The sequence below is a fragment of the Lynx rufus genome, unplaced genomic scaffold (genome assembly GCF_022079265.1).
Source record: "Lynx rufus isolate CCGP_SWC_20201006 ecotype Redwood Valley unplaced genomic scaffold, mLynRuf1.p SCAF_17, whole genome shotgun sequence".
Lineage (NCBI taxonomy): Eukaryota > Metazoa > Chordata > Mammalia > Carnivora > Felidae > Lynx > Lynx rufus.
In genome coordinates, this window is record NW_025814831.1 from 15,611,959 (window position 1) to 15,636,492 (window position 24,534).

The 24,534-nt window shown below is 46.1% G+C and overlaps 1 protein-coding gene across 6 annotated transcripts in view; it reads left to right on the forward strand.

Annotated features, from left to right (window-relative positions):
- FOXN3 (forkhead box N3) overlaps window positions 1–24,534 on the forward strand; it is a 403,845-nt gene that overhangs the window by 266,262 nt on the left and 113,049 nt on the right. For all 6 annotated transcript variants that reach the window (XR_006962155.1, XM_047080243.1, XM_047080242.1 and 3 more), the window contains one exon: window positions 20,197–20,261. Coding sequence is in view for 5 of the 6 variants with exons in the window: in XM_047080243.1 (XP_046936199.1) it covers window positions 20,197–20,261 (65 nt within the window). In the remaining variant the exon portion in view is untranslated. The remainder of the gene's footprint in view (window positions 1–20,196; window positions 20,262–24,534) is intronic.

The window sequence follows — 24,534 nt, forward strand, 5'->3', positions numbered from 1 at the left end:
AGAGCAGACTCCAGAGCAAGGAAAGTTATCAGGAATAAAGAGGGAAGTTACATAATGATAAAAAGGCCAATTCTCCAAGAAGATAAGTTAGAAATCAGTTAACAGAAAGATAATTGGAAAATGCCAACATAGATGGAGATTAAACAACACACTTACAAATAACACATGGATCAAAGAAGAAACCTTGGGAGAAATTTTAAAAATATTTTGAACGGAGTGAAAATTGAAAGTACACCTTATCAAAATTTGTAGGATTCAGCAAAAGGAATGCTTCGAGGGAAATTCATAGTACCGAATGCATACATGAGAAAAGGAGAAAGATCTAAAGTCTGTAAGTTCCCATCCTAGGAAGCTTGAAAAAGAAGGACAAATTAAATTCAAAGTAAGCAAAAGAAAAGAAGTAATGATAATTCGAGCAGAAATCAGTGAAATTGAAAACAGGATATCAGCAGAGAAAATCAATGAAACCAAAAGCTAGTTCCTTGAAAAGTTCAATGGAATCAATAAGACTTTAGCCAGGCTAATTAAGATAAAACGGGAGAAGACACAAATTACTAATATTAGAAATGGAAGAGAGGACATCACTGCAGATCCCAGGGACACTAAAGGATACTAAAGGAATACTGTGAACAGTTCTATGCCCACAAATTTGATGACGTAGATAAAATGCATCAATTCCTTGAAAGACACAATTTGCCAAAACTCACACACGAAGAAATAGACAATCTGAACAGGCCTATATCAGAAAGAAATTGAGTCAGTAATTAATAACCTTCCAAAACAGCAAGCACCAGGCCCAGATGGACTCACTGGTGAATTCTACCAGACATTTAAGGAAGAAATCATACCAGTTCTCTGCAATCTCTTTCAGAAGCAGGGGGAATATTTCCCAATTTATTTGGGGGCCGGCATTGCTCTAATACCAAAACCAGACAAAGACATTACAAGAAACTACAGACCAGTATCACTCATGAACATAGTTGCAAAAGTCCCCAACAAAATATTAGCAAATTGAATCTAACAATGTGTAAAAAATACTCATGTACTATGACCAAGTAGAATTTATCCCAGGTATTCAAGGCTGGTTCAGCATGTAAACATCAGTGTAATCAACAGGCTCATAAATCATAAATATAAATAGCATTTAAACTACCACAAGAAGAAAACAGGATTTTTGTAGCCATCAGGGGAATCCCATACACACGAAGGGCCCACAATGCATAGGCCTCAAGGGAACTACCACCTGAACAGGGAATACCCCATGCTACCCTGAGCTCTCTTGGACTTCAGTCACCCACTCTTCAATACCCCCTGCCTGTGCCCCCACCTGCCTCTCTCCAAGCCAGGCTGCTCTGCTCTCCCTCCGGCCCCTTTACACTTTATCTAGCCCATGAAGTCCCCTCTGGCCCCAGCTGCCTCCTGGTCTCCTGGGGGCTTCTGCTTCTGTACCTCCTTCCTGAGGTTATTTGTGTAAGTCCAGCCCTGAGGACACCGAGTGGCTCAGCTCCTGCTTTCCAGCCAGGCCAAGGAGGTGAAAGGTGACCCAAAGCAGGTGTTCATTGTGGTCAGCCCTGGTTCAGGGTTCTTCCCTGGCCCTGTCAGCTGCGGCCATTGCTGTGGGCTCGTGTGCTATAACACGTGGCCGTGTGCCTCGTGTGCTTGGCCGGGGGTGCATTTTCCTAGTGTGCGCTCGACCAGGTATTGAGCTCACCAGGTATCCTCGGTCACCAAAAAGCGTGTTCCCACTTCAGCCTGAAGATACCAGGATTCTTTTCAGAGAAGTCGGGCCTATGATGGCCCTAGCAGCTGAGTTCCACTTCAGGCAATGGTGTAGAACATCCTGAAGGTAACTCCAGAAGATTCAAGGTCATTTTAGGAGAGCTAATTTCTACCCCGTACGGGTAAATACAGTGTTTTAAGTTTGATATGAATGACTCTCCTGCCCTTCTTCTAGAATTGCCACCATCTTAATACTGACAAAACTTAAAGGTCTTCAGGCTCTTTCTTTCTCTGATGTCAGGTGCAGAGTGTCCCGAAGTTACTTCTCTCTGGCACATCCTCAGGTTTGATTAACGGGATTCCTTTAGAGTTTATTGTCAGTGATTCTGGAAGGCTTGAAAAATTACACTTTTTCTCAGCTTTCGTTGACAGTGGAATTGGGAAGGGTGGTTAGCTGATGAGGGCCATGGTCATGCACAAACCCTAGACTATAACATGATGCAAAACATGTGTCTCTAAAGTATAAGCAGGAGTACAACCTGCCAGTGAGCTTGAAGGAAATACTGAGGCTTGGTAAGTGGAGAGCCCCTGGGGGAGGAGAGCAAAAGCAGAGACCTTTGGCCGCTTCAGACTTCAGCAAGAGCACGTCCAGATTTTAATCTGGATCAGTGCTTCCCTAGGAAAGTTTGTGGACATACAGCATTATCTGGTGGGTGGGCGTACTTACACACAAAACGTAATTGATTCCGTATTCCTCTCAGACCTAAAAACAGTACCCGTGTTTGTTCTTAATAACAAAATTACTTGAGTTTGGAAAATGGTGTAGATTTACATGGACCATCTGATGAGTTGCTCTGACTGTCCTACTAATACCAAGATAGAGGAGAAACAATCTAAGAAAAACATTTTGAAGATTCCAAATAATGATTATTAAATTTAATACTGATTTAATTAGCATTCTGTAGAGACTGTTTTCTGGAAATTTTGATGTAGTGGATTCACTAAGCAGCCCAGACCCCAGGACTTTCAGTGGGAAATGGCTCATTTGCATTGTTTTGATCATGTTTAAAGTTAATCCAAAATCAATTTTTTCTTTTTCAAGAACTGAAACACCACTGTTCTTTATTCCTCTTTAGAGGTCTGCAAACTTTTGTTGGAAAGGACCAAATACTAAATATTTAGCACAAAATCAACATATATATAAATGAAGGGGTGGGTTGTGTCTCAGTAAAGTTTTATTTATGGACACTAGAATTTGGATTTCATGTAATTTTCGCATGTCATAATATATTCTTTATTTTAGTTGAGTTGAGTTTATTTATTTGAGAAAGAGAGACAGCATGTGTGTGCGCACACACGGGGTAGGAGCAGAGAGAGAGAATCCCAGGCAGGCTTCATGCTCAGCATAGAGCCCCACATGGGGCTCAGTCCCACGACTGTGAGATGACTGCCTGAACTGTTATCAAGAGTTGGACATTTAGCTGACTGAGCCACTCAGGCGCCCCCTTTTTATTTACTTTTATTGTTTTGAATTTCAACCACTTAATGTAAACGCCATTTTTAGCTGTAGGGCGGTACAATTTGATCAGATTCTGTTTGGTTTCTACTCTACCTTTGTAGCTGTGTCTTGTCTTTTGAGGAAAATATTCCTTTACTCCCCAAAAGATATGTGCATGTGATAGGGGCCCAGACTCTTTCTGTGTGTGTAGCTCTTCTCCTCCTCCAGCTTCCCCTCTAGGTAATGAAGCACCGTCTCTAGACTTGAGAACTTTGATTGCTCAAGACTTTACCACCAGAAACATGGCCCTGATTGGGGGGGTGGGGGTGGGGAGGCCAGCTTTGTGGACTCTGAAAAAACTCTAGACTCATTCCCCACCCAGGGAATTCTGAGTGACTCTTGGAATAGAAGGAATTGAGAATGCAGACAAAGGTAGAAACTTTGAGATTCAGGCCGTTGGGTTTTTCAAGCAGATAGCTAAGAGTAGTGAAAATGGTGGTGGTATTCTCCTAATTTCTTTGCAAGTATATCTATTTTAAAAGACTTAGGTGTCTGTGGTGTTTCTTTTCATCCTTATTCTTAGAGAAGTAGGCAAAAGACATACTTCTACAAAATGTAAGCATATGGTTTTGCGTTAGTACAATATTTAGGGAAATTAGAAAAGTTGCAAAAACATCCAGTTTTCCGAAAATGATCTGCGGAGAGTGGACAGTAAGACAAAGACAGATACACATTGTATTTGGTTAAATCTGTTTAATAGGCATCATTCTTATTAGGATACCCTCCCCAAATCCTTAATAAATATAAAGCTTTTAAATATTTGTCCCGTTTTGTAATTAGTCTCGATTTAGCAGTGGCTCTTCCTGATTTGGGAGGAAGCATGCTTGACTGTTGCCAGGCAACGGCTAATCGCGGTATTAGCTGCCAGCAAGCTGTTGGCAGTAACAGTAAATTCTTTTGTCTTGTTAACAAAAAAATGAGCGTTAAAGATACAGCAGTATATAAAGTCTGTTCTGTTGTTCAAATATATATAACTTAGGCAGTAAATTCCCGTGCTAATATAACCTCGATGTGCTGCTGAAATTTACAATGTGTTCAGAGAACCCGTTCATTCTTGTGCTTGAGCCACACCGAGGCTTCTCGTGGCATGAAAACTCAGAGAAGGGGGCAGTGATGTAATAGAGGTATTATTTTCTTAAGGTCTCCTGAAAAGAATCTGAGGGTTTTTGTTAAATTACGGGTTGTGAACTATCAGCAGACTTGTAGCATAAACATCCCATGTGAGGTCTCTGGTTCAGAAGCTGGTGCCCCCAGTTCCCTGTCACTGACCGCGGTCTCCGTTGCCCGCAGTGAACACCCGGCGCACGTGGTTAAGTCCAGTGGCGGCCAGGACCCTTGTCCCCCCTCCACCTCTGCTCAGCCACACTTGATGCAAGTTTTCTAGGACAAAAACCTCATAATTCTCGCTTTATAAGCAGACCTGGCATGAATCATCCTTTGGACATGCAGAATTAAGAAGGAAGAAAAAACCCACGGTATCATTGGTGCTTCTTTTAAAAAAAATGGAGTTGTGCTATATCCCAGACTAGACCCCAGACCCTTGTCTGCACACCCTTTTCTGGTTACGTGTTTCTAAAGGACGCTGCTGATTGTCTCGTAGGGGCCACACGCCGCCATCAGGCTCTTTGGCATACATTTTCTCACTTTATGCTCGTACCCGGTGCGGCAGGTGGGGGAGTCACAGCAGGTCCGATGGGCCACAAGGGGAGGAGCTGGGATAAAAGTTCACGTTCCCTCTGGTCTCCAAGCCTACTCTGCCGTCGCCTCAGTTTGGGTCTGGTATCCAGAAAGGTCCAGTTGCCCAGTGACCAATATAAAGCATCAAAGGAACGGCCAAGATGTTGGATGTAGTTCCTTCTTTATTTTCTGGAATTCTAAGAACAGCTTAGAGGTGTGCAACAAGATTTAAAAAAAAAAAAAAAGTACCCACATTTATAAGTTCTCTTCTCTCTGCTGCCATATTCTTCACCGCCTCTCCTGCCCCAGCCCCTGCCCCAGGCAGAGTCAGAAATCCCTCACTGCAGCAAGTATCTGTGTCCTCTCTCCACCTTGGTTGTGCTTACAGTGTTTCCCTTAAACCAGGACTTGGATTTTCCCTGCCAACCTCATTGTTCCTTCCAGGCTCCAGCTCAGCAGAAAGAAGTATTACCAGAGGCTGCAAACCCATTTCTGTCCCTTTTCAATGGGTGGGTTTTTTGTGTGTTTTTTTGGTTTTGTTTTGTTTTGTTTTGTTTTGTTTTACTATGAGCTGAACTCCTTCGGCATCATGTAAACACGTTGGAGTATGTTAACAGCTGCCTCTCTTTTAAAGTGGAACTGGCTCGGAACTAAAAGGGGAACGGCTTTCAGGTTCTGCTCAAGTTTGCATGTGACAACATCAAAGCTATTTTTAGTGGAGTGATCACCAGCAAGAAGCTGAAACCGGCTGCTTTCAACTATAAACAGTGGAAAGGACCGTTTATGCACTGCTGCAGCTCTTGAGTCCATTTATATAGGAGACAAAGGGGTGTGTAAATCTCTTCTTCAAAGTTATGCAGGCATCTTGTGCCTGTTCAGAGCCCCATCACCTCTGCAGAGAAGAGTAATGTTAATTTAGCGCTTGGCTGCCTGGGCTCCAAGTTAAACTAGATGCACCGATAGTGGTGAATTATAGGACTGTCCTAGGTGTCCGTTCCGAAAGGCGATGTATAGATGCTGGGAAACATTCAGTAAGCTTTTATTTCCTGTAGATCACAAAACTCAGGAGACAACAGGAAATGAGAGGTGGGTTATATAAACATCCTACTCTAGTGAAAAGAGCATGAGTCACTTTTTAGTGGCAGGACCCTGGCGACTTCACCTTTCAGAATGAAGTTTTCCCTAGCTGCAAAATGAGGACCATGATCCCAGTTCTGTGTACTTTATAAGGCTGGCCTTTTCAGCAGACACTTACTGAATGCCTCCTCTGTGCCAGCCACCAAGAACCTCAGACTAATAGAACAATCGGTCTCCTCCGGAGACTTCACAGTCTATAGCCACATAAACCAATAGATGACAGTGTGATACACATAAAGGGAACAGCATGGGAGTGGCTGGATCAGTTCTGGGCATAGGGAAAGGTGAAAAGGAAACGAGGAGCAGAATTTTCAGAAACACCGAAGAGTTTGCAAAGATGATAATGGAGGGGTGTCTCAAGCAGGGGACCACTGAGTGAGCAGAGGCAGAGCGAGAAGCATTCTGGTGTGTCTGGAGCAACGACAGGCAAAAGAAAAAAAAGAGAAAGAAAAGACAAGGGATGGCAGGGGATGAAGTCAGAGCAAGTTGAGCCAGTCACTTAGAGCTAAGGAACTTGGAAGTAACACCCGGCCACAGGGAGCCAGGGAGTGGTTTTGAAAACAGGACTGACTGGATCGGACAGATGTTCAAGGGGCGCCACCGCCAGTGAAAGCTTGTGCATTTGCAGATACACGAAGCGAAGCGGTCGCAGTTCACATGGTTAAGCGTGCCCTGAGCAGAAACTGTCACCCGGGAGAGGGGAGGGCTGGGACCTCAGGCCCACCCTGGATGCCATGTCACTCTGTTGGGCCTTGCCTTTGAAGAGGGGCAGGTAAAAGGTACAGAAATAGCACACTGGGAAGACCTTTCCAGGCCTGATTGAGTGCTGAGCTCTCCCGGCAAGTTGGGTGGATGGCCCGTGTCCTTCTGGAGCTCTCGGGCCAGCTAGGCCCAACGAGGAGGGGGTGCGCCCCAGGCCTGAAGTGCGGTCAGTGGACACTCGAAGGTGAGTGTAATGCCCAGGCACCAGGAAGCACCGTGTGTGCGTGGGAGTCGAGTTCGCCCCGAGGTTTCAGGAAGCTAAGGTTTTCCTGAATATGTTTAAAGCTTCAATTGCATGGTAACTTTTCTATGCCATGGAAATCCAAAGAAGAGGGAAGTGCAGAACAAAACAAAGCAAAACAAACAAAAGAAACCTCGCACAAAGCTACTCGTAATGTTTGTGCAGGGAAGGAATGCTCTGAAAAGTCCCCACGTACTACCAGATTTTGCCGAGTGCAGCCTCCCATATCTATACAATCTCCCGTATCTATAACTTAGGGCCAAGATGTAACATTGCTTTTTTGAAACTCAGGTTTTCTCTGAATTTAATGTACTGCAAAGGAAGCTTTGGAACATTATTTGCTTCATTTTCCTCTAAGACATGGAATGAGTGTTTCTGTAAGTTTTCTAGAAGAATCAAACGTGCTTTCGGTTTCAGGTCAGTTATACGAGTCAGTTGCATAGGCCCTGGCCCAATGATGTGGAAGGAGGACTGGTGGAGTTGGATGTCCAACCACTTACGTGGTTTGCCTGAGCAGGGCTCAGGGTACACGCGAGGACACCACGTGTGAGAACAGGAGAGAGTCACAAGCAAGCAGTGACTTTGGTACAGGTGGTAGGGAAGGTGACCAGGAAGCCCACGTGAGGAAGGAGTGTAGGCAACATCTTTGAGGGGGCGGTCAGATCTTTACGCTCAGTTGCAAATATCAGGACAAAGACATATTTCAGGTGCTGATGTCAATCATAACATTGTTGCCTTGGCGGACAAAAGAGGTTACTATTTGGAAATGGAGATTGGCGTTGTGTCACTTCACAGTCATATACTGTAGGGAAAACATTTCCTAAGAAATGAACTTCTGTGCTGTTACGTGCACCTTCAGCGTCTGTTTGAGTGCCTGGATGTTGATACCCTTGGTGTAACATTCAGGCAGAGGTATTCAGCTCGGTGTCACGAGCTCTCCTAAATCAGCATTTGTGTTTGTAGTCTTTGCGGTAGGGCGTGGGATGGGACTGGCTCTTGTGGGGAGGAAATGAAATAATCAAGGTAAATCACAGTTTTCCCCAAAATAGGTCAGTTTCCCATCTGTGACCGGTGTTGAGCATTGCAGAAAGTACCAGGAATCAGACTGTATCAGAAACTTGGATTCAACCTTGGATCCACATCTCGTGATCTCTACAAGCCTGAATGATGATGAGTAGATCATAATGACTTTAGTCTCTATTAGGGAGGTGTTTCTCTGAAAGTTGTATCCGTTTGACAGAATAATGGGAGGTAACGTTATTAGCCTTATCTGCATTGGGCGATGTGTGGTTGTATGTCATGGCCTCAAAACGATGCTGCCGTCCTGGGACAGAAGATACGGACATGAGCCGCCCTTCCTGCCTCTGGGTTACGGGAGATGACCCAGGGATGTGTAGGACGCTTGCCGCTGAGTTCACAGCGAAACGGTGTTTTCACTTAAGAGGCATTTCCTCTTAAAGGAGTCAATTCTTACGTAAAGGTTTCCCTACTGTCACTTGTCTCCAGCTACACTGATTCTGCCTCAAGTCTCCAGTTGGTTCCACATGTTCAACCGGGTTCCTGGTACCCGGTCGAGACCTCCACAGGACCACTGCAGGGGAGAGAGGAGAGAAGAGCTGGATGTCGTCAGTCACGGAGCCCCTCCAGCCCTGCACGTCCAGAGGGCAAGGCTGGGAGCTGTCCCTGAGCCCCCTTTGCCATTCCATCTTAGAGAACTGCCATCAGCAGACAAGCTGCTCCTTGAGGGGGCCTGGTGTCTATATTCATGGGGCAGCAGTACCAAGACTGGGAAAGTCCTTGGGGAAATCCTCCAGATTTCAACCCCACCCTCCACCCCCCAGAACGCACCCAACAGTATATTAAGCGACTATTCCTGGGGCTGTGATGGTCATCAGTGTTTATGGAGCACTGAGGACCAGGCTGTATGTTGAGTGTCCAGCTCGGGGGATGAGACCTTTGGAGGGTCTGCAGTGTCCCCGGGGAAGGCAGCTGGAGAAACAGCGAGACGGTTGGTACTGAAGTCCATGTGTCCCGGACAGTGCTGTCAGACCTCCGGGAAGAGACAGATGAGGGTCAGATCCAGTTAGTCCTCATGGAAGAGAGAAGATTATTGATGGTTCGTGTCCAACAAGAGGCTCTATTGTCTAGTTTCATTCATGGCATAGTAATCGAGGGAGCCAAGGTCAGTGGTCTCACAGCTATGTGTCCAGGGCTGTGTGTCATCCTCTGTACAACCCTGAATCCTTTGTCTATTTTCCCATCCATGTCCCTGTCTCTTGGAGGACGGGATGGTTTCTAGACTACCATGTCCCCATAGCAGGTGTAAAAGCATGTTTATTCAATGAACGGACACATGAGAAAGGGTGGGCAACCCCAACCCCATTTTGAGAACCTTGGGACAGTAGAGCAGAGCAGCACCACCTGCCCCATAGTATCTACCAGTCACTAGGCAGTGTCTGCTTATTTTATTATCTATCTATCTATCTATCTATCTATCTATTATTTATCTTAACATTGTAGCAAAACGCATATAATACAAGTTTATCATCTTAACCATTTGGGGGAGTGGGCAGAGCAAGAGGGAAAGAGAGAATCCCAAGCAGGCTCCACGCTCAGAGCAGAGCCTAATGTAGGGCTTGATTCCACAACCCTGGAATCATGACCTGAGAAGAAACCAAGAGTCAGATGCTTAACTGACTGAGCCACCCAGGTGCCCTGCCCCTTAACCACTTGGTTCAGTGCAGTTCAGTACATTCATTTGTTGTACAACCATCACCACCACTGACCTCCAGAACTTTTTCATCTTCCCAAGCTGAAACTCTGTACCCATTTAAACAGCAGCTCCCCAGTCTCACCCTGGCAACCACCATTCTCCTTTCTGTCCTTTGGGATTTTGACTACTCTAGGTACCTCATCTGAGTGGGATCCTACAGTCTTTGTCATATTGCGGCTGGTGTATTTCGCTTAGGTCAATGTCCTCACGGTTCACCTGTGTCACGCATGTGTCAAAAGGTCCTTCTTCTAAGGCTGGGTCCCACCGTGTGTATATACCATGATCTTTGTCCCTTCCTCCATTTGTAGACATTTGGGTGGCTTCCATTTTTTGCCTATTGTGAATAGTGCCGCTATAAACAAGGGTGCGCAATGATCTCTTTTGAGTTCTTGCTTTCAGTTCTTATTTTGTGTACGTCCAGAAGAGGAACTACTGGATCCTATGGTAATTTTTTGAGGAACCTCCATACTGTTTTCCATAGTGACTGCACCGTTTTAAGGGAATATTTCAGTTATTTACCTCTTCCCGTGTGTGTGTGTGCGCGTCTTGCCTTTCCTCTGTGAGTTTTGCAAACGTAGTCTTCCTCCCTTCTGCTCAGTTTATGTCCTTTGAACCAGATTAGTTAAAATCTGGCCCGATGGGCAAGTTTGAGTTAATGTACGATAGGTTGGGTGGGCCACACCTGCACAGGTGGCCCAGACTGGGGAGCTATTGGCTATCTCCCGTCCCTCCACTTTTAGAAAGCAAAGTGTATCCCCATTGGCCGCCCTGGCAGATGTCTCCTGGGAAGTCCCAAGCTGCTCCAAAGATTGAGCTAGAACCAAACTGGCCCTAGACTTGTAGCTCTTGGAACAGCTGCTCAGCCTTCCTCAACTCCACCATGTTAATTGTGATTAGTAGGTTCATTTGCATCTAAAAGGAGTTGTTTTCTTATCAGCACCATTGAGTTGGGAACCAGTGTGCTCCATTTATATAGAGTGGCCCATTTTAACCAGGCCCATTAAGCAGTAAAAGTAAATGTGGGTGTTTTACAAATGCAAATATATCATGCAAATAATGTACTTTATGCTGAATGATGCCTTGGTTTTCATATGTAAAATTAGAAACTGTGTAGAGCGGAGATAATGATAAACACCTTTGCATCTGTTCATGAAATGTATCATGAGCTGTATGCATCTGAAATTGTAGCTGGGGTTTCAAGCAGTATTTCTTCAGTATACTCAAACATGCATTCCATATTATCAGAAATATACATGTACTTATCTAGTTATTTATATATTCCTAAGTAATCAAGAAATCACAGAAAAGAGTAATCTAAATTACCTAACCTATTACTTACCGTCAGTGATGAGATTTTTAATTTTGTTTCCATTTTTAAAGATTTTTAAGTTTTTATCTGAGCTGATGATAGTGGAGGAAGAAATGTTACTATACAGGCTAGTTCTTTTGTAAGAGACTTAATTGTGTCCATAAGAGATTTTTTAAAAATCCTTAGTGTTTGAAGTAATTCTCTTTTATGACCTACAGTAGCATTTCTGTTGTTTTATAAAATTCACCAAGTAGAATAATGACACCCATGTTCTGTATACACCAAACTTGGCCACATTCGAGGAGGGAAGTCACCTTCAGTCTCTGCCCACATGGGGTTTCTGCTCTTTGGAAGTCAAGACACAGACCTATGGAAAGTGAATTAAAGGTGTAAAAAGACGTCAGATCAGAAAATACGGCAGAATATGATCAATTCCCAGTTGGCTGTACGGGCAGTAATTACTAGACCAGTTCAGAGTAGGGGAGGGGTCCCAGGGTGGCAGTGACCAGGAACATTCTCCCTGGGATCTGTGATTTGAGTTGAGCCATAAAGGACAGATTTGGACCTGAACAAGAGAGGAGAACAAAGGAAGAGGACATTTCAGGCAGGGGGAAACAGAATTGGCTTGAATGGGCCTTGGAAGTATATGGGGTCCATGTGTCTTCTGGAAACCTGCTCAGGTGGCATACTGGGGAACAGGGGGAACACGCTGGGGAAGATCAAGGCTTCTGACGGGCAGAGAACCTATTGGCCTTGATTCTGCCCTGCAAGCGACTGGTTTTCACACACTTTTGTAATCACCAAACTCTTCAAGTGAGAAATTATGTGGAAAGTCAGTATATAAGACACGTGAAAAATCACATGCTTTGTTGACATTGGAGCAGGACCTCACTAGGCACCCATTCCCCCACCCCCACCGTTGGACACCTCCCGAGGGCCTCCTGAGGAGCAGTCGGCAAAGCAAGGGCAGAGCACACGAAGACGCTGTGCTTGGAGAAGGCTGCTAAGGTGTTAGACAGGGCGGCCTGGGATTGGGGGGGTATTGTTGGGGCGCTAGTGAGAACACCTGCATGTGGTTTGACCCAGTAGAGCAGAAACACAAGAGACCTTGGAAGGAAAGGGTTGGCAGCAGTGGGTGACAGTATGGGAGAGGAAGGTGTTGGACACTCCAGAATTTTGAACTTGAGCATGTTACGGGTGATCACCAAAGGATGAAAAATTTTTTTTCGTTTTTGTGAGGAATGCTGAGTTACACTGTAAACATTGGATAGGTGTCAGCTCAGACACCCAGCAGGTGTCTCAGTGTTGCAGGCAGTGAGTGTACCATGGGGAAAGAGAGCCAGCCATAGCCATGGACACTGTTGTGGGTTGAGTCGTCTACCACCCCCTCCCGTCCTATGTTGATGTCCTAACAGTAATACATTAGAATATGACCTTATTTGGAAATAAGGCCATTGCAGAAGTAACTAGTGAAGATGAGGTCATACTGAAGTAGATGGACCCCTAAGCGAATATGAAAAGGGGGAAATTTGGACACGGATGAGCACACACTCGGAGAATGCCATGTAAACACGAAAGGAGAGACAGGGCGGTGCATATGTAAGCCAAGGAATGCCGAAGATTGCCGTCAACCCGCGGAAACTCAGGGAGAGGCATGGAACAGATTCTCGCTTATAGCCCTTAGAAGGAACCAACATTGACCATGGACTCCGAGCCTCCAGAATTGTGAGACAAGAAATTTCTGTTGTTTAACCACTCATCTGTGGTATTTTGTTATGGCGGCCCTAGAGGACTCACAGAAACATGAGAAACCCAGGGCAGTGTGGAAGTGCCCATGGGGACGACCAAGGAGGCAGAGGCGGAAAGCCCAACCCTTCGTTTACGCGATCGGTGGGGTGACAGCCAAGGGTCATGTCAGGGCACAGCCAGAGATAACGTTCCACGGTCTGGAGAGAAGGTCAGCTGGAGACGTAGAATTGGAAAAGCTAGATTTTCCATGGGTCCATGAACTCTTCTAGGAAAGAAATAGGAGGAGAAAAGAGAGAGGGCTAACGTTCTTGGAATGCCCATAATTATGGGGTCCAGGCTGGACAGAGCTCACGGGACATAGAGTAAGGAGAGTGGGATGAGGAGAACCAGGCCAGAAGGGTGTTTGAGGTTAAAATTGGAAAGGATCTTAAAGGGATAATGTCTAAGTAATTAAATAGGTAATGTCAAAAGTCATAGAGTTTATGTAATCAGGAAAATAAAGGCAAGCTTCTCTTGTGAGCGCATGGAGGAGGGGAGGGAGGCTGTCATGCCATCAGGGGCCCTTTGCTCGACGTGAGAGGAGTGTGGCCAGTCCTTGGAGACAGCGATGTGCTGGGGTCAAGGCTGGGCACGCATGCCAGCTTGGGGGCTTTGTTAGCGCATGGCAGAGCTATGAGAGCTGAGGAGAGAGTCTGGATACTAATTGAAGTTTGATGATGGGTGCGATAAGAAGTTACTAGCCCTCAGAAGGGAGAGGCGAGTGGAGGCAAAGGGTCCAAGGGGTAGTAGAAGGAGGATAGGTTCCAGAGGAAAAGAGGCCAGTAGGATGCCACTTTGCAAGGAAGAAGGTACAGACACAGGTAGAAATAACGGAGCCTGAGTGAGCTTATGCAAAATGGCTTTGGTTTTAGAAAAGAGGAGGTGACATTGCCTGATGGAGGTGTGGAGAGGGAGGTCTGGGATTTGGCAAGTGGGAGAAGATTGGGGCCAGCCCAGCTGGGTTGCTGACCACCAAGCCAGTGGTCCTCACCTGGAGGCAGTTTGATATCCCAGTGGTGGCAGTATCCGGAGATAACTATAGTTGTTACAACAGGGGAAGGGTTGCTACTGGTATCTACTGGGTCGGGACTGGGAAGGCTGCCGATCCCAAAATGCACAGGACAAGCCCCCATGACAAAGAGCTCTCCCGCCCCAGATGTCAGAGCAAAGTGAAGAAACCCTGGGGAGGTCCACAACGGTTCTCCCTCCCTGGGGAGGTTCTCAGACGTGTCCAAGGAGGGAAGCCTTCAACTTCACAGTGTGCTGGGTGGACCGTTTTGAAACATTGACCATCGCTCTTACTCCAGGCCCCTCTGTCCGGTTCTCATGGTTGTTTCAACCCCCAGCACATCCAGGGCCTTGGCTGTGATGGGCACCCAAGAACTCTTTGCGACATGATCCAGTTGGAGGCAGGATGCGTCTCTAGTTTTCACACTTGGCTAAGGTAACAAAGTGACTGCGTTTCTTCCCGTGGTCCGTATTTTGCCCTCAGGGTGATCTTGCCATGCTCTCCGTTGTAGCTTTTGTGGTCACGGATCGTTTTTGTCTAAGTGTTTCAGAAATGCCTTCCCGAAAATTGGCCAGTGCTGGTCTGTGTCCACCTGACCCGGGAAGGTCACTGTGGCGGCCGCACTTGCCAGTTTGGGTCTGCGCAGGTTTCGGTGCGGAGTTCTCTCTTTTTATTTCAGCTTGCTTTATTTAGAGTGGGTGGCATCTCCGAAGCTGCTTCTCACAACCTGTTGAGTTTTAGAAACTGTTGGTGGCTACTTGGGGCTGAGGAACATTTGCAATGAGCTAAGCATCCAGAAAGGAAAGAGGAAGATGAAGGTGTGGCTGCCTCATCTGTTCCAGAAATGAAGAGCCAAACTGGGAAAGTGCGCGAGACGGAGGGGAAGTGGTGGCACCGAGCACGTCACTTCAGTTCTCCGAACCGAATCGTGGGTCGTCAGGATCACCGCCGGGATTCTTGCGGCGTACTGAGCATCCGTTGTTGCGTTTCATTCCCCGACACTACGTGCTGTCATTGCCTCCAGGTTGCGGGCATGGAGTTGAGACTTGGCCAAGTTGAAAGGCGTTCAGGCTCTGTTTTGCGCAGACTCCTGAGTCCAGATCTTGTGCTGTCCCCACCACACCGTGGACGGAACCAGGCAGCCACTGAGATCCCTTTGAACGCCCTCATGCCCTGTTTTATCTGGAAGGTTATAAAAGTATCAAGAGTGTCCCCAAGAATTCTGAACGTTCGTCTATGCTCTTTAGTGGTGCTTCTCAAATTGTGAGCGATACTTTATGAAACTTGATCCCTTCTTACGTGTGTTTCTGTCCAGCCTGCTCTGATTTCTTCATCCCGAACTTCAGTGACTGGCGTCTTTCACCCAAGGAGTTTGTGGTCGTATGTGTTATAGGTCACATTTGTTTTTCTGTTATTTCCTGGTAATGAGCCTACAGTTAGAGTTAAAACACTAGACTTTCAAGTATGGGGTTGGAGGGGGTGGGGGGGGATTTCCCCATTATTGCAAGTGCTTCCAGTGTTTGATTTCTGGGTAAACACAGTCTGGTGGTAGACGTCACACGTCCAAAGGGATGGCCTTCACATTTTGATTCCGGTGCTAAGAATATGACTGGAGGCTGTTCAGTTGCCTCCAAGTATTGGGCAGGTTCTGGCCTCTGTAAATACTAGATCCGGACAGGCTGGTCTCACTATATCCGTTTCCGTGTCCTTAGTTTGGGTTTTCTGCTTTTTAGTGTGCTGTGGACCTTTCTAGCAGAGCTGCTACCTGTTCCTCCACAGACACAGCACATAGGTTGGTCCTTCGCCGCCTGAAACCCTTTAGACTTTGAGTTCTTTCTTCTGGTGTCTATCTTGCACTTCTTCCTTCACTCGTTGGCTCTCCGTCATTTTAGGTTTAAAAAGTTTAACTGTATTAATATATATATAACATTAAATATTACCATCTTAACTGTTTTTTTCAGTGCACAGTAGCGTTAAGTACACTGACGTTGTGTAACCAATCTCTAGAATTCTTTTCATTCAGCTTAGAGCACTGCAATTCTATGCCCATTAAATGATTCTTTTTTTGAAAAAAATTTTTGGATTTCGTGTATTTTTGATAGAACACAAGGCGGGGAGGAGAAGAGAGAGGGAGACAGAATCTGAAGCAGGCTCCAGGCTCTGAGCTGTCAGCACAGAGCCCGACGCGGGGCTTGAACTCACAAACCATGAGATTGTGACCTAAGCTGAAGTTGGACGCTCAACCTACTGAGCCACCCAGGCGCCCAAGATACATTCATTCATTCATTCATTCATTCGTTTAGAGACAGAGAGAGACGGAGCACAAGTGGGGGATGGGCAGAGAGAGGAGACACAGAATCTGAAGCAGGCTCCAGGCTCGGAGCTGTCAGCACAGAGCCCGACGCGGGGCTCGAACCCACAGACCATGAGATCATGGCCCGAGTTGAAGCGGGTTGCCCAACCGACTGAGCCACCCAGCCCCCCCCTCCCCCTTCTTCTCCCCTCGGCCCCTGGAAGCCTGCGTTCAGCTTTCTGTCTCTATGAATTTGACCACTGTAGTCTAGTACAGTATTTGTCCCTGTGTGTCTGGCTTGTTTCATTAGTATGATGTCCTTGAGGTTCACCTCAAGGTGTAGTATCCTATTGTGGTGGTGATGGTATCCTGTTCTCTCTTTTACGGACCAACAGTTCACATTTGGTAGCTGAGTTCTTAGAAAAAAGTACTTTTCTTCATTTGCTTTTCATTACCCTCACAGGAAGTCCAGACCAGTGTGTGGGTCTTGGTTAGTTACAGTTGTCTGGGTCTCACGGCGATGGAGGCTCACGAGAGGAGGGAAAACCCATGCCAGATCGCATCATTGTGCCAAGAGCCACCTTAGGGCTGTACAACCTGTTAACCCACGGTGTCCCCTGGGGAGTTCAAAGTAATGCAGCTTCGATTGTACAGCACTTCCTGAGGGCTAAGACTCAGCAGCCGCTGGGTCTGCTGTTCGAGATGGTATCATCCCTCCCTTGGGATTTTTGCTGGCTCAGCTCTGATCTTAATGACCATCCGGATCAATGTGCTCAAATGCCAGGTCACACGCTGCCTTTCTGGCAGACGAGGCCCTCTTCACCTGTTGGTCAGTTTCCTTTGTCGCAAGTGGGTTTGTCGTGTAGCGCTGAAGGTCATGGAATTTTGCTGGAGCGTTATTGAAATGAGACATTGGTGGACCCCACGTTGTGGTGTCTGCTAATTATGAGCCCACGTGTCTGTCTTTCACATGCGGTGAGCCCGATTGCTTTTTCTAGCCTGGAATTTTGCCTTGAGATTGTTTTTGTTTGTACGTTTGTTTCAAGTTTTCATTTAAATTCCAGTTAACATATAGTTATACGTAATACTAGTTTCAGGGGTAGAATTTAGCGATTCATCACTTACGTGTAAACCCCAGTGCTCGTCACGACAAGTGCCCTCCTTAAGACACATCACCCATCTAGCCCATCTCCAACCCACCTCCCTCCTTCAACCCTCAGGGTATTCCTATAGTTAAAAGTCTCTTAGGGTTTGCCTCTCTCTCTCTCTCTCTCTGAGGGACCATCCAAAAGAAGCGTGTAGATTCTCTGGCTAGCGAGCTCCAACGCTTCGCAATTAACATGACAGGAACCAGCTTTACTTGAGCTAGAAAGAGACCATAGGTGAATTCATCACTGACAGTGGGAGCCAGGTAAGAGCAGGTGGGTGGGCCAGTCCCAAATCTCTCTCCGCGCCTGGAGTACTGATTACGTGGGCAGTGGTGCAAAACTACCAGAATAGTGATCAGTGACTTAGGTACGTTAAAAGGATGCTGTAGAAATTGCTGAGTAGATTTCTATCATACAGAGAATTTTCCTTATCTTAAACCACTGGATTTACGCGACCTCGGTTCCCCACATTTACTCCATTCCTGGCGTCTAGTCAGTTTTCCGCCAAATCAAGGTCAGGATAAAGAGGAGATTTGGGTGGAAGTAAGCTGGATATTCAGGCTCCTGCGGTAATACTCAATTACTGAATGCTCTCAAAGCACCAGCTCCTCTATAATGAAGTCCTCAGTTTTTAAATATCTTTAGAAGTCAGGTGATTCAGGATCGGCAACAGCCAGCTTGCTGTTTCCTGCTTTCTTGTAAAAATAAGATGGTAAAATTCCAAGGAGCTGGCTGGAGTTGCTAAAAGATAATCTTGAGCGTTTTAATGCACGTTATTTTTCATGGATCTTTGAGCCTTAAAGGCCTCCACAAAATAGGACAGGAATCAGACGAAAGAGAAATCAGCTTGCCATGATCCTGCAGCCCCGAGACCCCGCCAGATCTGGTGTCCTGTGTGTCAGCCTGGCCATCCAGAGGCCACAACGGCCAGAGCTTAGAGGGCTGCCGGAAAAGCTATAGGTTCGGTGCATTAATCTTGCTTCCTTCTCTGAGTATAGCCCACCCCAAACACAACAAAACCCTTACATCAGGGTTCGTAAGTGCGTGTTTTCCAGCATGTTTGACATTATTTTGATGTTTAACCGTGTTTTTATGTGCTGTAGCGCTTTTCTGCCTCCCTCTCCGCCCCTCACCAATCACGTAACGCGTCCCTATACCTGCTGTGCTGTGACGTCTCTGGTAATGAAATTTTGGTCAACAGAATGTGTCACTGGGGTTGCTCCTTGTTAACAGTATTGATTGCCATCCTGTTAGTACCAGAGACCCTGGCTGATTGGTAAAGTGTTCGTTACATAGCCCCTCAGATGTCTTACTATGTGTGCACATGTCCACTGAACTTAAAAATCTGTTACCAGACCAACTTCTCCCTTTTGTGTTGTGATCGACAGCGCATTAACCAGTTATCATGTGCCGTGGACTATTTTAGTGAAGGTAATTTATACTGCCTCCTGCGTTGGATGTAGGAACGTTTTTGACTAAGTGCTTTCTAACATTAATGTAAACCGATCCTTGATTTAGAATAACCTACTTCCCACTCTAAGGATATTTTACTAAGACTGGCTTGATTCTAAAGTTTCTCGCTGGGTGTCTTAAAACCGTGAAAACGCTCATCTATAAACGTAGTAAAGTGTCTTTGTATATACTGATCTTCCTTATTTTCTTGCCTCTCCTCTTACCAGACTGTGGGCGGTAGCACATCTACAAAATGTTTTATAGGCTACGGAGTGCAACACTGTAAGCCAAGAAATTGAAAACAGGATACAAAACGAGGGGATGGGGGAGGGAGGGAGGCCATCACAGCTCTTTCTGCAACGTTAAGGATTTGGTGAGGATAAAGGCCGAGGAAGGCAAGGTCGCATTTCTCACAGGCAGGTGCCACTAGGAAGTGACAGAAAACCCACTTGGTCCCGGCAGACACAGATCGAAGTTCTCTGCCACGTAAATTCATAAAATTAGGAATAAATTAGCAACCATTCTGAAGTTACAAGTTGTGACGTTGAACTGTGTGAATTTGCCATGTCATTTACCCGCAAGTGATTTCAGTGCCCAAGAGGGAGAAGGGTCAGGACGGTAACTGGGATACCCACGCAGACAGGTTCTGCCCTGTGAAATACGAAGCCCATTCAACTGAAACCTCATGGGTTTTTTTTTTTTAATTTATTTTTTATTTATTTGATTTTGTTTTTTTAAACGTCTGTTCATTTTTGGGAGAGTGCAAGGTGGGGGGGGAGGGGTCCGGAGAGGGGGACAGAGGATCTGGTGTGGACCCCGCACTGGCAGGCAGCCAGCAGCGAGCCCGGTGCCGGGCTCGAACTCGTGACCCGTGAGATCATGACCTGAGCTGAGGTCAGATGCTCCACTGAATGAGCCACCCGGGTGCTACCCAAACCTCACGGTTTTTAAAGATGCATTTCCATGGGGCGCCTGGGTGGCTCGGTCAGTTAAGCATCCGACTTCGGCTCAAGTCATGATCTCACAGTTCATGGGTTCGAGTCCTGTGTCGGGCCCTGTGTTGACAGCTTAGAGCCCGGAGCCTGCTTCGGATTCTGTGTCTCCCTCTCTCTCCCTGTCCAGTCTCAGCTCATGCTCTGTCTCTCTTTCAAAAAAAAAAAAAGGGCAACAAATAAATGTTTTTAAAAAAAATTAGAGATGTATTTCCAGAGGGTGAGGGTGTAAATAATGCATCAGTGGGAAAGCATGACTTCTAGGTGATACATTTGGAGAGGTGGTTGTTCCGAGTGTAAATGAGCCCATGCTCACACTGGCTTCTCTTGTGTTTCAGCACATCAGGTCCACCCATCTGGCCGGGCAGTACCTTCTTCAAGAGAAATGGAGCCCTTCTGCAAGGTAGGTGTCTAGGAGCGGCCCTCCCCACCCCCTTGCTCTACGCCCTTGCGCTGGGTAGCAGGTAGGAGAGCGCTGTCCTCTTAAGGAGCGGGCACTGTCTGAAGAAGTGTGACTGCTGTGCGTTGGGGCTCTTTGTCCCGTCTCTTTATTTCTTCCTGCTCACGTCTCCTGGTTGCTATGAATTGTTATTCCGAATCTGGGACTGGTTCTTTGGTTTGCCACCGCTGGTCATATTCCAGAAGCGTCCGGCTTGCTTTGGTGAAACTGGAATCATGTGGCAGTCAGGATACGACAGTAGCATAAACGGAGCTGGTTAAAGACAAAACGGAACAAAACAAAACAAAACAAAAACCCTGTTATGTGTTTTTAGTGCTTGGGTCAACGAGGAATGTTTGGGGGGTTCCGGCACTTTGGTTATTGTGGTGGTTCCACTCGTTCCTTGCTGTCCCCTAACATCCGCATGTGCCTGGAAGGTCGGTTGCCTGTGGTTTGTACCGAGGCTCGGAGGTGAGCCACCCCTCTCCTGTCCCGACGACTGTCCTTGCAGGGGGACATCCTTTCTGTTGTCCAGCCCACCCTTCGCTGCTTTGCCGTCAGTCCTCCCCAGCGTGCTCAAAGAATTCCAACTGCCGTTCATCTCTACTTGTGCTATTGTTTCTTTTGACACGGCCAAATAAAGTTGAAGAATAAATGGTTAAAAGTAGCCAGAAGAGGGGCGCCTGAGTGGCTTAGTCAGTTAAGCCTCCAACTTCGGCTCAGGTCATGATCTCGCGGTTCCTGAGTTCGAGCCCCGCGTCGGGCTCTGTGCTGACAGCTCAGAGCCTGGAGGCTGCTTCAGATTCTGTGTCTCCCTCTTTCTCTGCCCCTCCCCTGCTTGTGCTCTGTCTGTCTCTCAAAAATAAATAAACATTCAAAAAAAGAATTAAAAGTAGCCATAAGATGCCTTCTGGATAATGCTGGGTTATCTCTGTTAGAGATGTCTGCTGTGCAAGTAAGCTGGAATCAGTGGGCTCCCAGGGCCCTCCCAGTTTCCTGTCCCCATTCACCTCGTCGGGCCGGGTAAGGGTCAGAGCGGCACGGCTGGCCAAAAACAGATGAATCTGGTCATACCAAGAGCTTTAGAACTGGGCTGGGCTTGTACAGAATATTCCACACCTTTCCGTTGGTTTAGAGCTGGTTAGCCTCTTTTCCTTAAAAGTACATGCCGAGGGCTGGCCAGGCATGTGAAGGAGTAGAATATAATTGTGGCTGAGAAAAGGGACATTTATCTTCAGGTTTCCAGAGTAGCTCAAAGAGATGCCATCACATTTGTGTTGTTGTTTTATAGGCCATGCAATTGCATACTGCTTTTTAATAGCCTGTGAAATCAGGAACTGAAGGATTTCCTTGCCTTTTTGCTTGGTACGGGCGAAATTGAGGTGGGAAGTTTTGACTAATCCTAATTTTAATGACTGTTATAGATACCTTTAATATTTAAGGAAAAAAGGGAACTCCCTCTACTCTCAAAGATTAATACATAATTAAAAAAAATCTGTTCTCCCTTCAGATAGCAAAAATGGAAACCAATTATGATGAGCCTTTGGGAATTTTTTTCAAGTGAGTTTCAAAGTTATGTGCATGTTTATTTTTCCTCCAGATCTACAACAATAATACGAATATCATTCGTGTTTGGATTATTTTCAGGAGAGGGATTTTACTTGGTGAGCACATTTTCTTGTAGGATTTTTACTCATTAAGTTTCATATTAAGATTCGCTCTTAGGATATTAGTTTTTGGTTGTTTCTGTTGGGCAGAGACATGAAGAAAACATCAATGAGATTCTGAAGTTGAGTGATTTCACTATGAGATCCTATCTCATGGGTGTGGACATTTTTCCTCTTCCAGATAGGGTTTAAAATTCTAATTATTCTAAGTGTTGAGAATTACATTATTACAGATTTCAGATGCTTATTCAGTCCGCATCCAATTCCATGCAGCCCTCCTTTTTTGTTTTTGTTTTGTTTTTTTGTACATGTGAAAATCAGAAGACTCTTGGTTGGAGTTTGAGAGGGTAGGCAAGGATTTGTTAAGTTTTTCCTGCGATATTTCTTTGCTGTGTATTATATTTGCCCTATCTATATATGGAGTTCAGGAGACACTTTTATTGTTGCTAAGATTTTTCAAACTATGTGCGTGTTCTCCCTAATTAATATTTTCGTAGTCCTTTGGTGGGGTGTGGTTCATCAAGAAATCGCTCATGCCCATGAGTGAACGTTTTACAATAAAAATATGGGTATGTAAACAACGGAGCTGCCCAGTCATGCCAGTGGAATGTTTAGTTTAAAATCAAGTAGAAGGAGCACCTGGGTGGCTCAGTTGGTTAAGCAGCCGACTTTAGCTCAGGTCATGATCTCGCGGTTCCTGAGTTCGAGCCCCACATCGGGCTCTGTGCTGATAAGTCAGAGCCTGGAGCCTGCTTCAGATTCTGTGTCTCCCTCTCTCTCTCTGCTCCAACCCCGCTCTCTCTCTCTCTCTCTCTCTCTCTCTCAAAAATAAGGAAACATTTAAATTTTTTTTTTCAAAAATCAAGTAGAAGAAAACATACCTGATTTATATACTCACTTTCTCACCTTTATACATTTTCAAAACATGCACACATTCCTTCTTTTCCCTCTGTAGCAAGCAGGAGGACATTTTTTTCTCGATAATTAGCCTAGCCCACCCCAGCCGCAAGCAGAACTGTCTGACCCGGGCTACCCGGGGGTCAGGGAGAACCTACTGTGCCCAGTGGCCCTGGGGTGGAAGGTAAGAGAACTCGGGCATGGCCGAAGAAGCTGATGTGTCTCGTCATTTGGAGGAGGGGGGCTTATTTTTGTCAGGACGGTGGGAGAGTAGGGGCTGTCAGTTCTTGGGAGAGTTGACACCTTGAACAAGACCTTGAAAAATAGTCTGTGTGTGTGGAAACAGAACAAAGGGCATTGCAAGAGGGGGCAGCAAGAGTCTATAGGCAAGAGAGGGCATGGCGATGGGGACGTTATGTGGCAGGTGCGGACAATGAGTGATTCACGGGCACTTTGGGATGATGACATCCCATGTTCTCAACAGGATCTGCCTCAGAACGCCATGCTGCCCAGAGAGGGTATGGTAGCAGTTAAATCCTGAAGTCCGCGGAACAATGTGGCATCATGGTTCCAGTGGGGAACCCATGTGCGTAGTCAGATAGTTGTTTGGTTTGTTAGCTGTCTGGCAGAAACATAGTAGTTATTATTTTTTTTTTCCTAGCATGAAACCAATTGTAAGAATTCACTGGAAGGAAGCACTCAGGGTCCTACTAGAGTGTGGCCTCTGTGTTTGGTTCTTGCAGAGTCACTGGTGAGAGGGCCTGCTGAATCATCTAGCAGTTTTGAGGATAATGGGGGAAGATTTGGTTTGGATTACACCAGGCATGGGTACTTAACATAATTGGCCATTTCATCAATTCACAGTATTTATTTTAAATGCCATTTAGGCTGCTAGAGACAATTTTAGGATGTTAGCAGTTTCAGGGACCAGAGAGCACTTCAGTTCTTGTACAATGGAAACCTAGCTGTGTGCCAGAAGGGGACAAACCCTTTGTTTAAAGGGGACCCAGGGCAGGTCCAAACAGATGAGTGTGGCTTATTCGGAGCCCTGCAGGAGTGACCAGCTGACAGGTGTCTCCAACTGTCCCCTCCGCATGTCTGCGTGTCTCTGTTACGGTCTGTGTGTGTTTGAAATGCATTTTTTTATTTTATTAGTTAATAACGTCTCATTTTTTTGGTAATGAATAGAGTAAAGCGGTCTACTTTTTTTTTTCTTCTCCAAACTCCCTTGCGCCTCCCCCACCCACCCACACATACACATTCCATTCACCCATTAAACTTAAAATTGGGTTACTTTATTTAAACATCACCCTTGGATGGATTATTTTAATGAGTCAGTGATTCCTAGTTAAGGACATTCTTTACCCCTGGTCTAACGCTTCATCCCAGCACTACATACAGCATTGCCGTTCTCTTCTCTTCCTGCCTTCTTCTAAAAGTTCCTATGAGCCGCGGTCATCTTGTCTTCCACTTCTGCCCTTTGGGTCTTTGTAGGGTCCGTAAGCAGTTTCGTTCAGAGACCAGCCTCGGCCTTCATAGCTCTGAGCTTGCTTACCATTCGGGACCACCTGCCTTTTATCTCTTCCTCTTCCTCTGAGCAGGTGTTTCCAGGGCCCCGCCCACTCTGGCGTCACACCACACACCCCAGCCCTCCTGGCAGATCTGCTCGAACA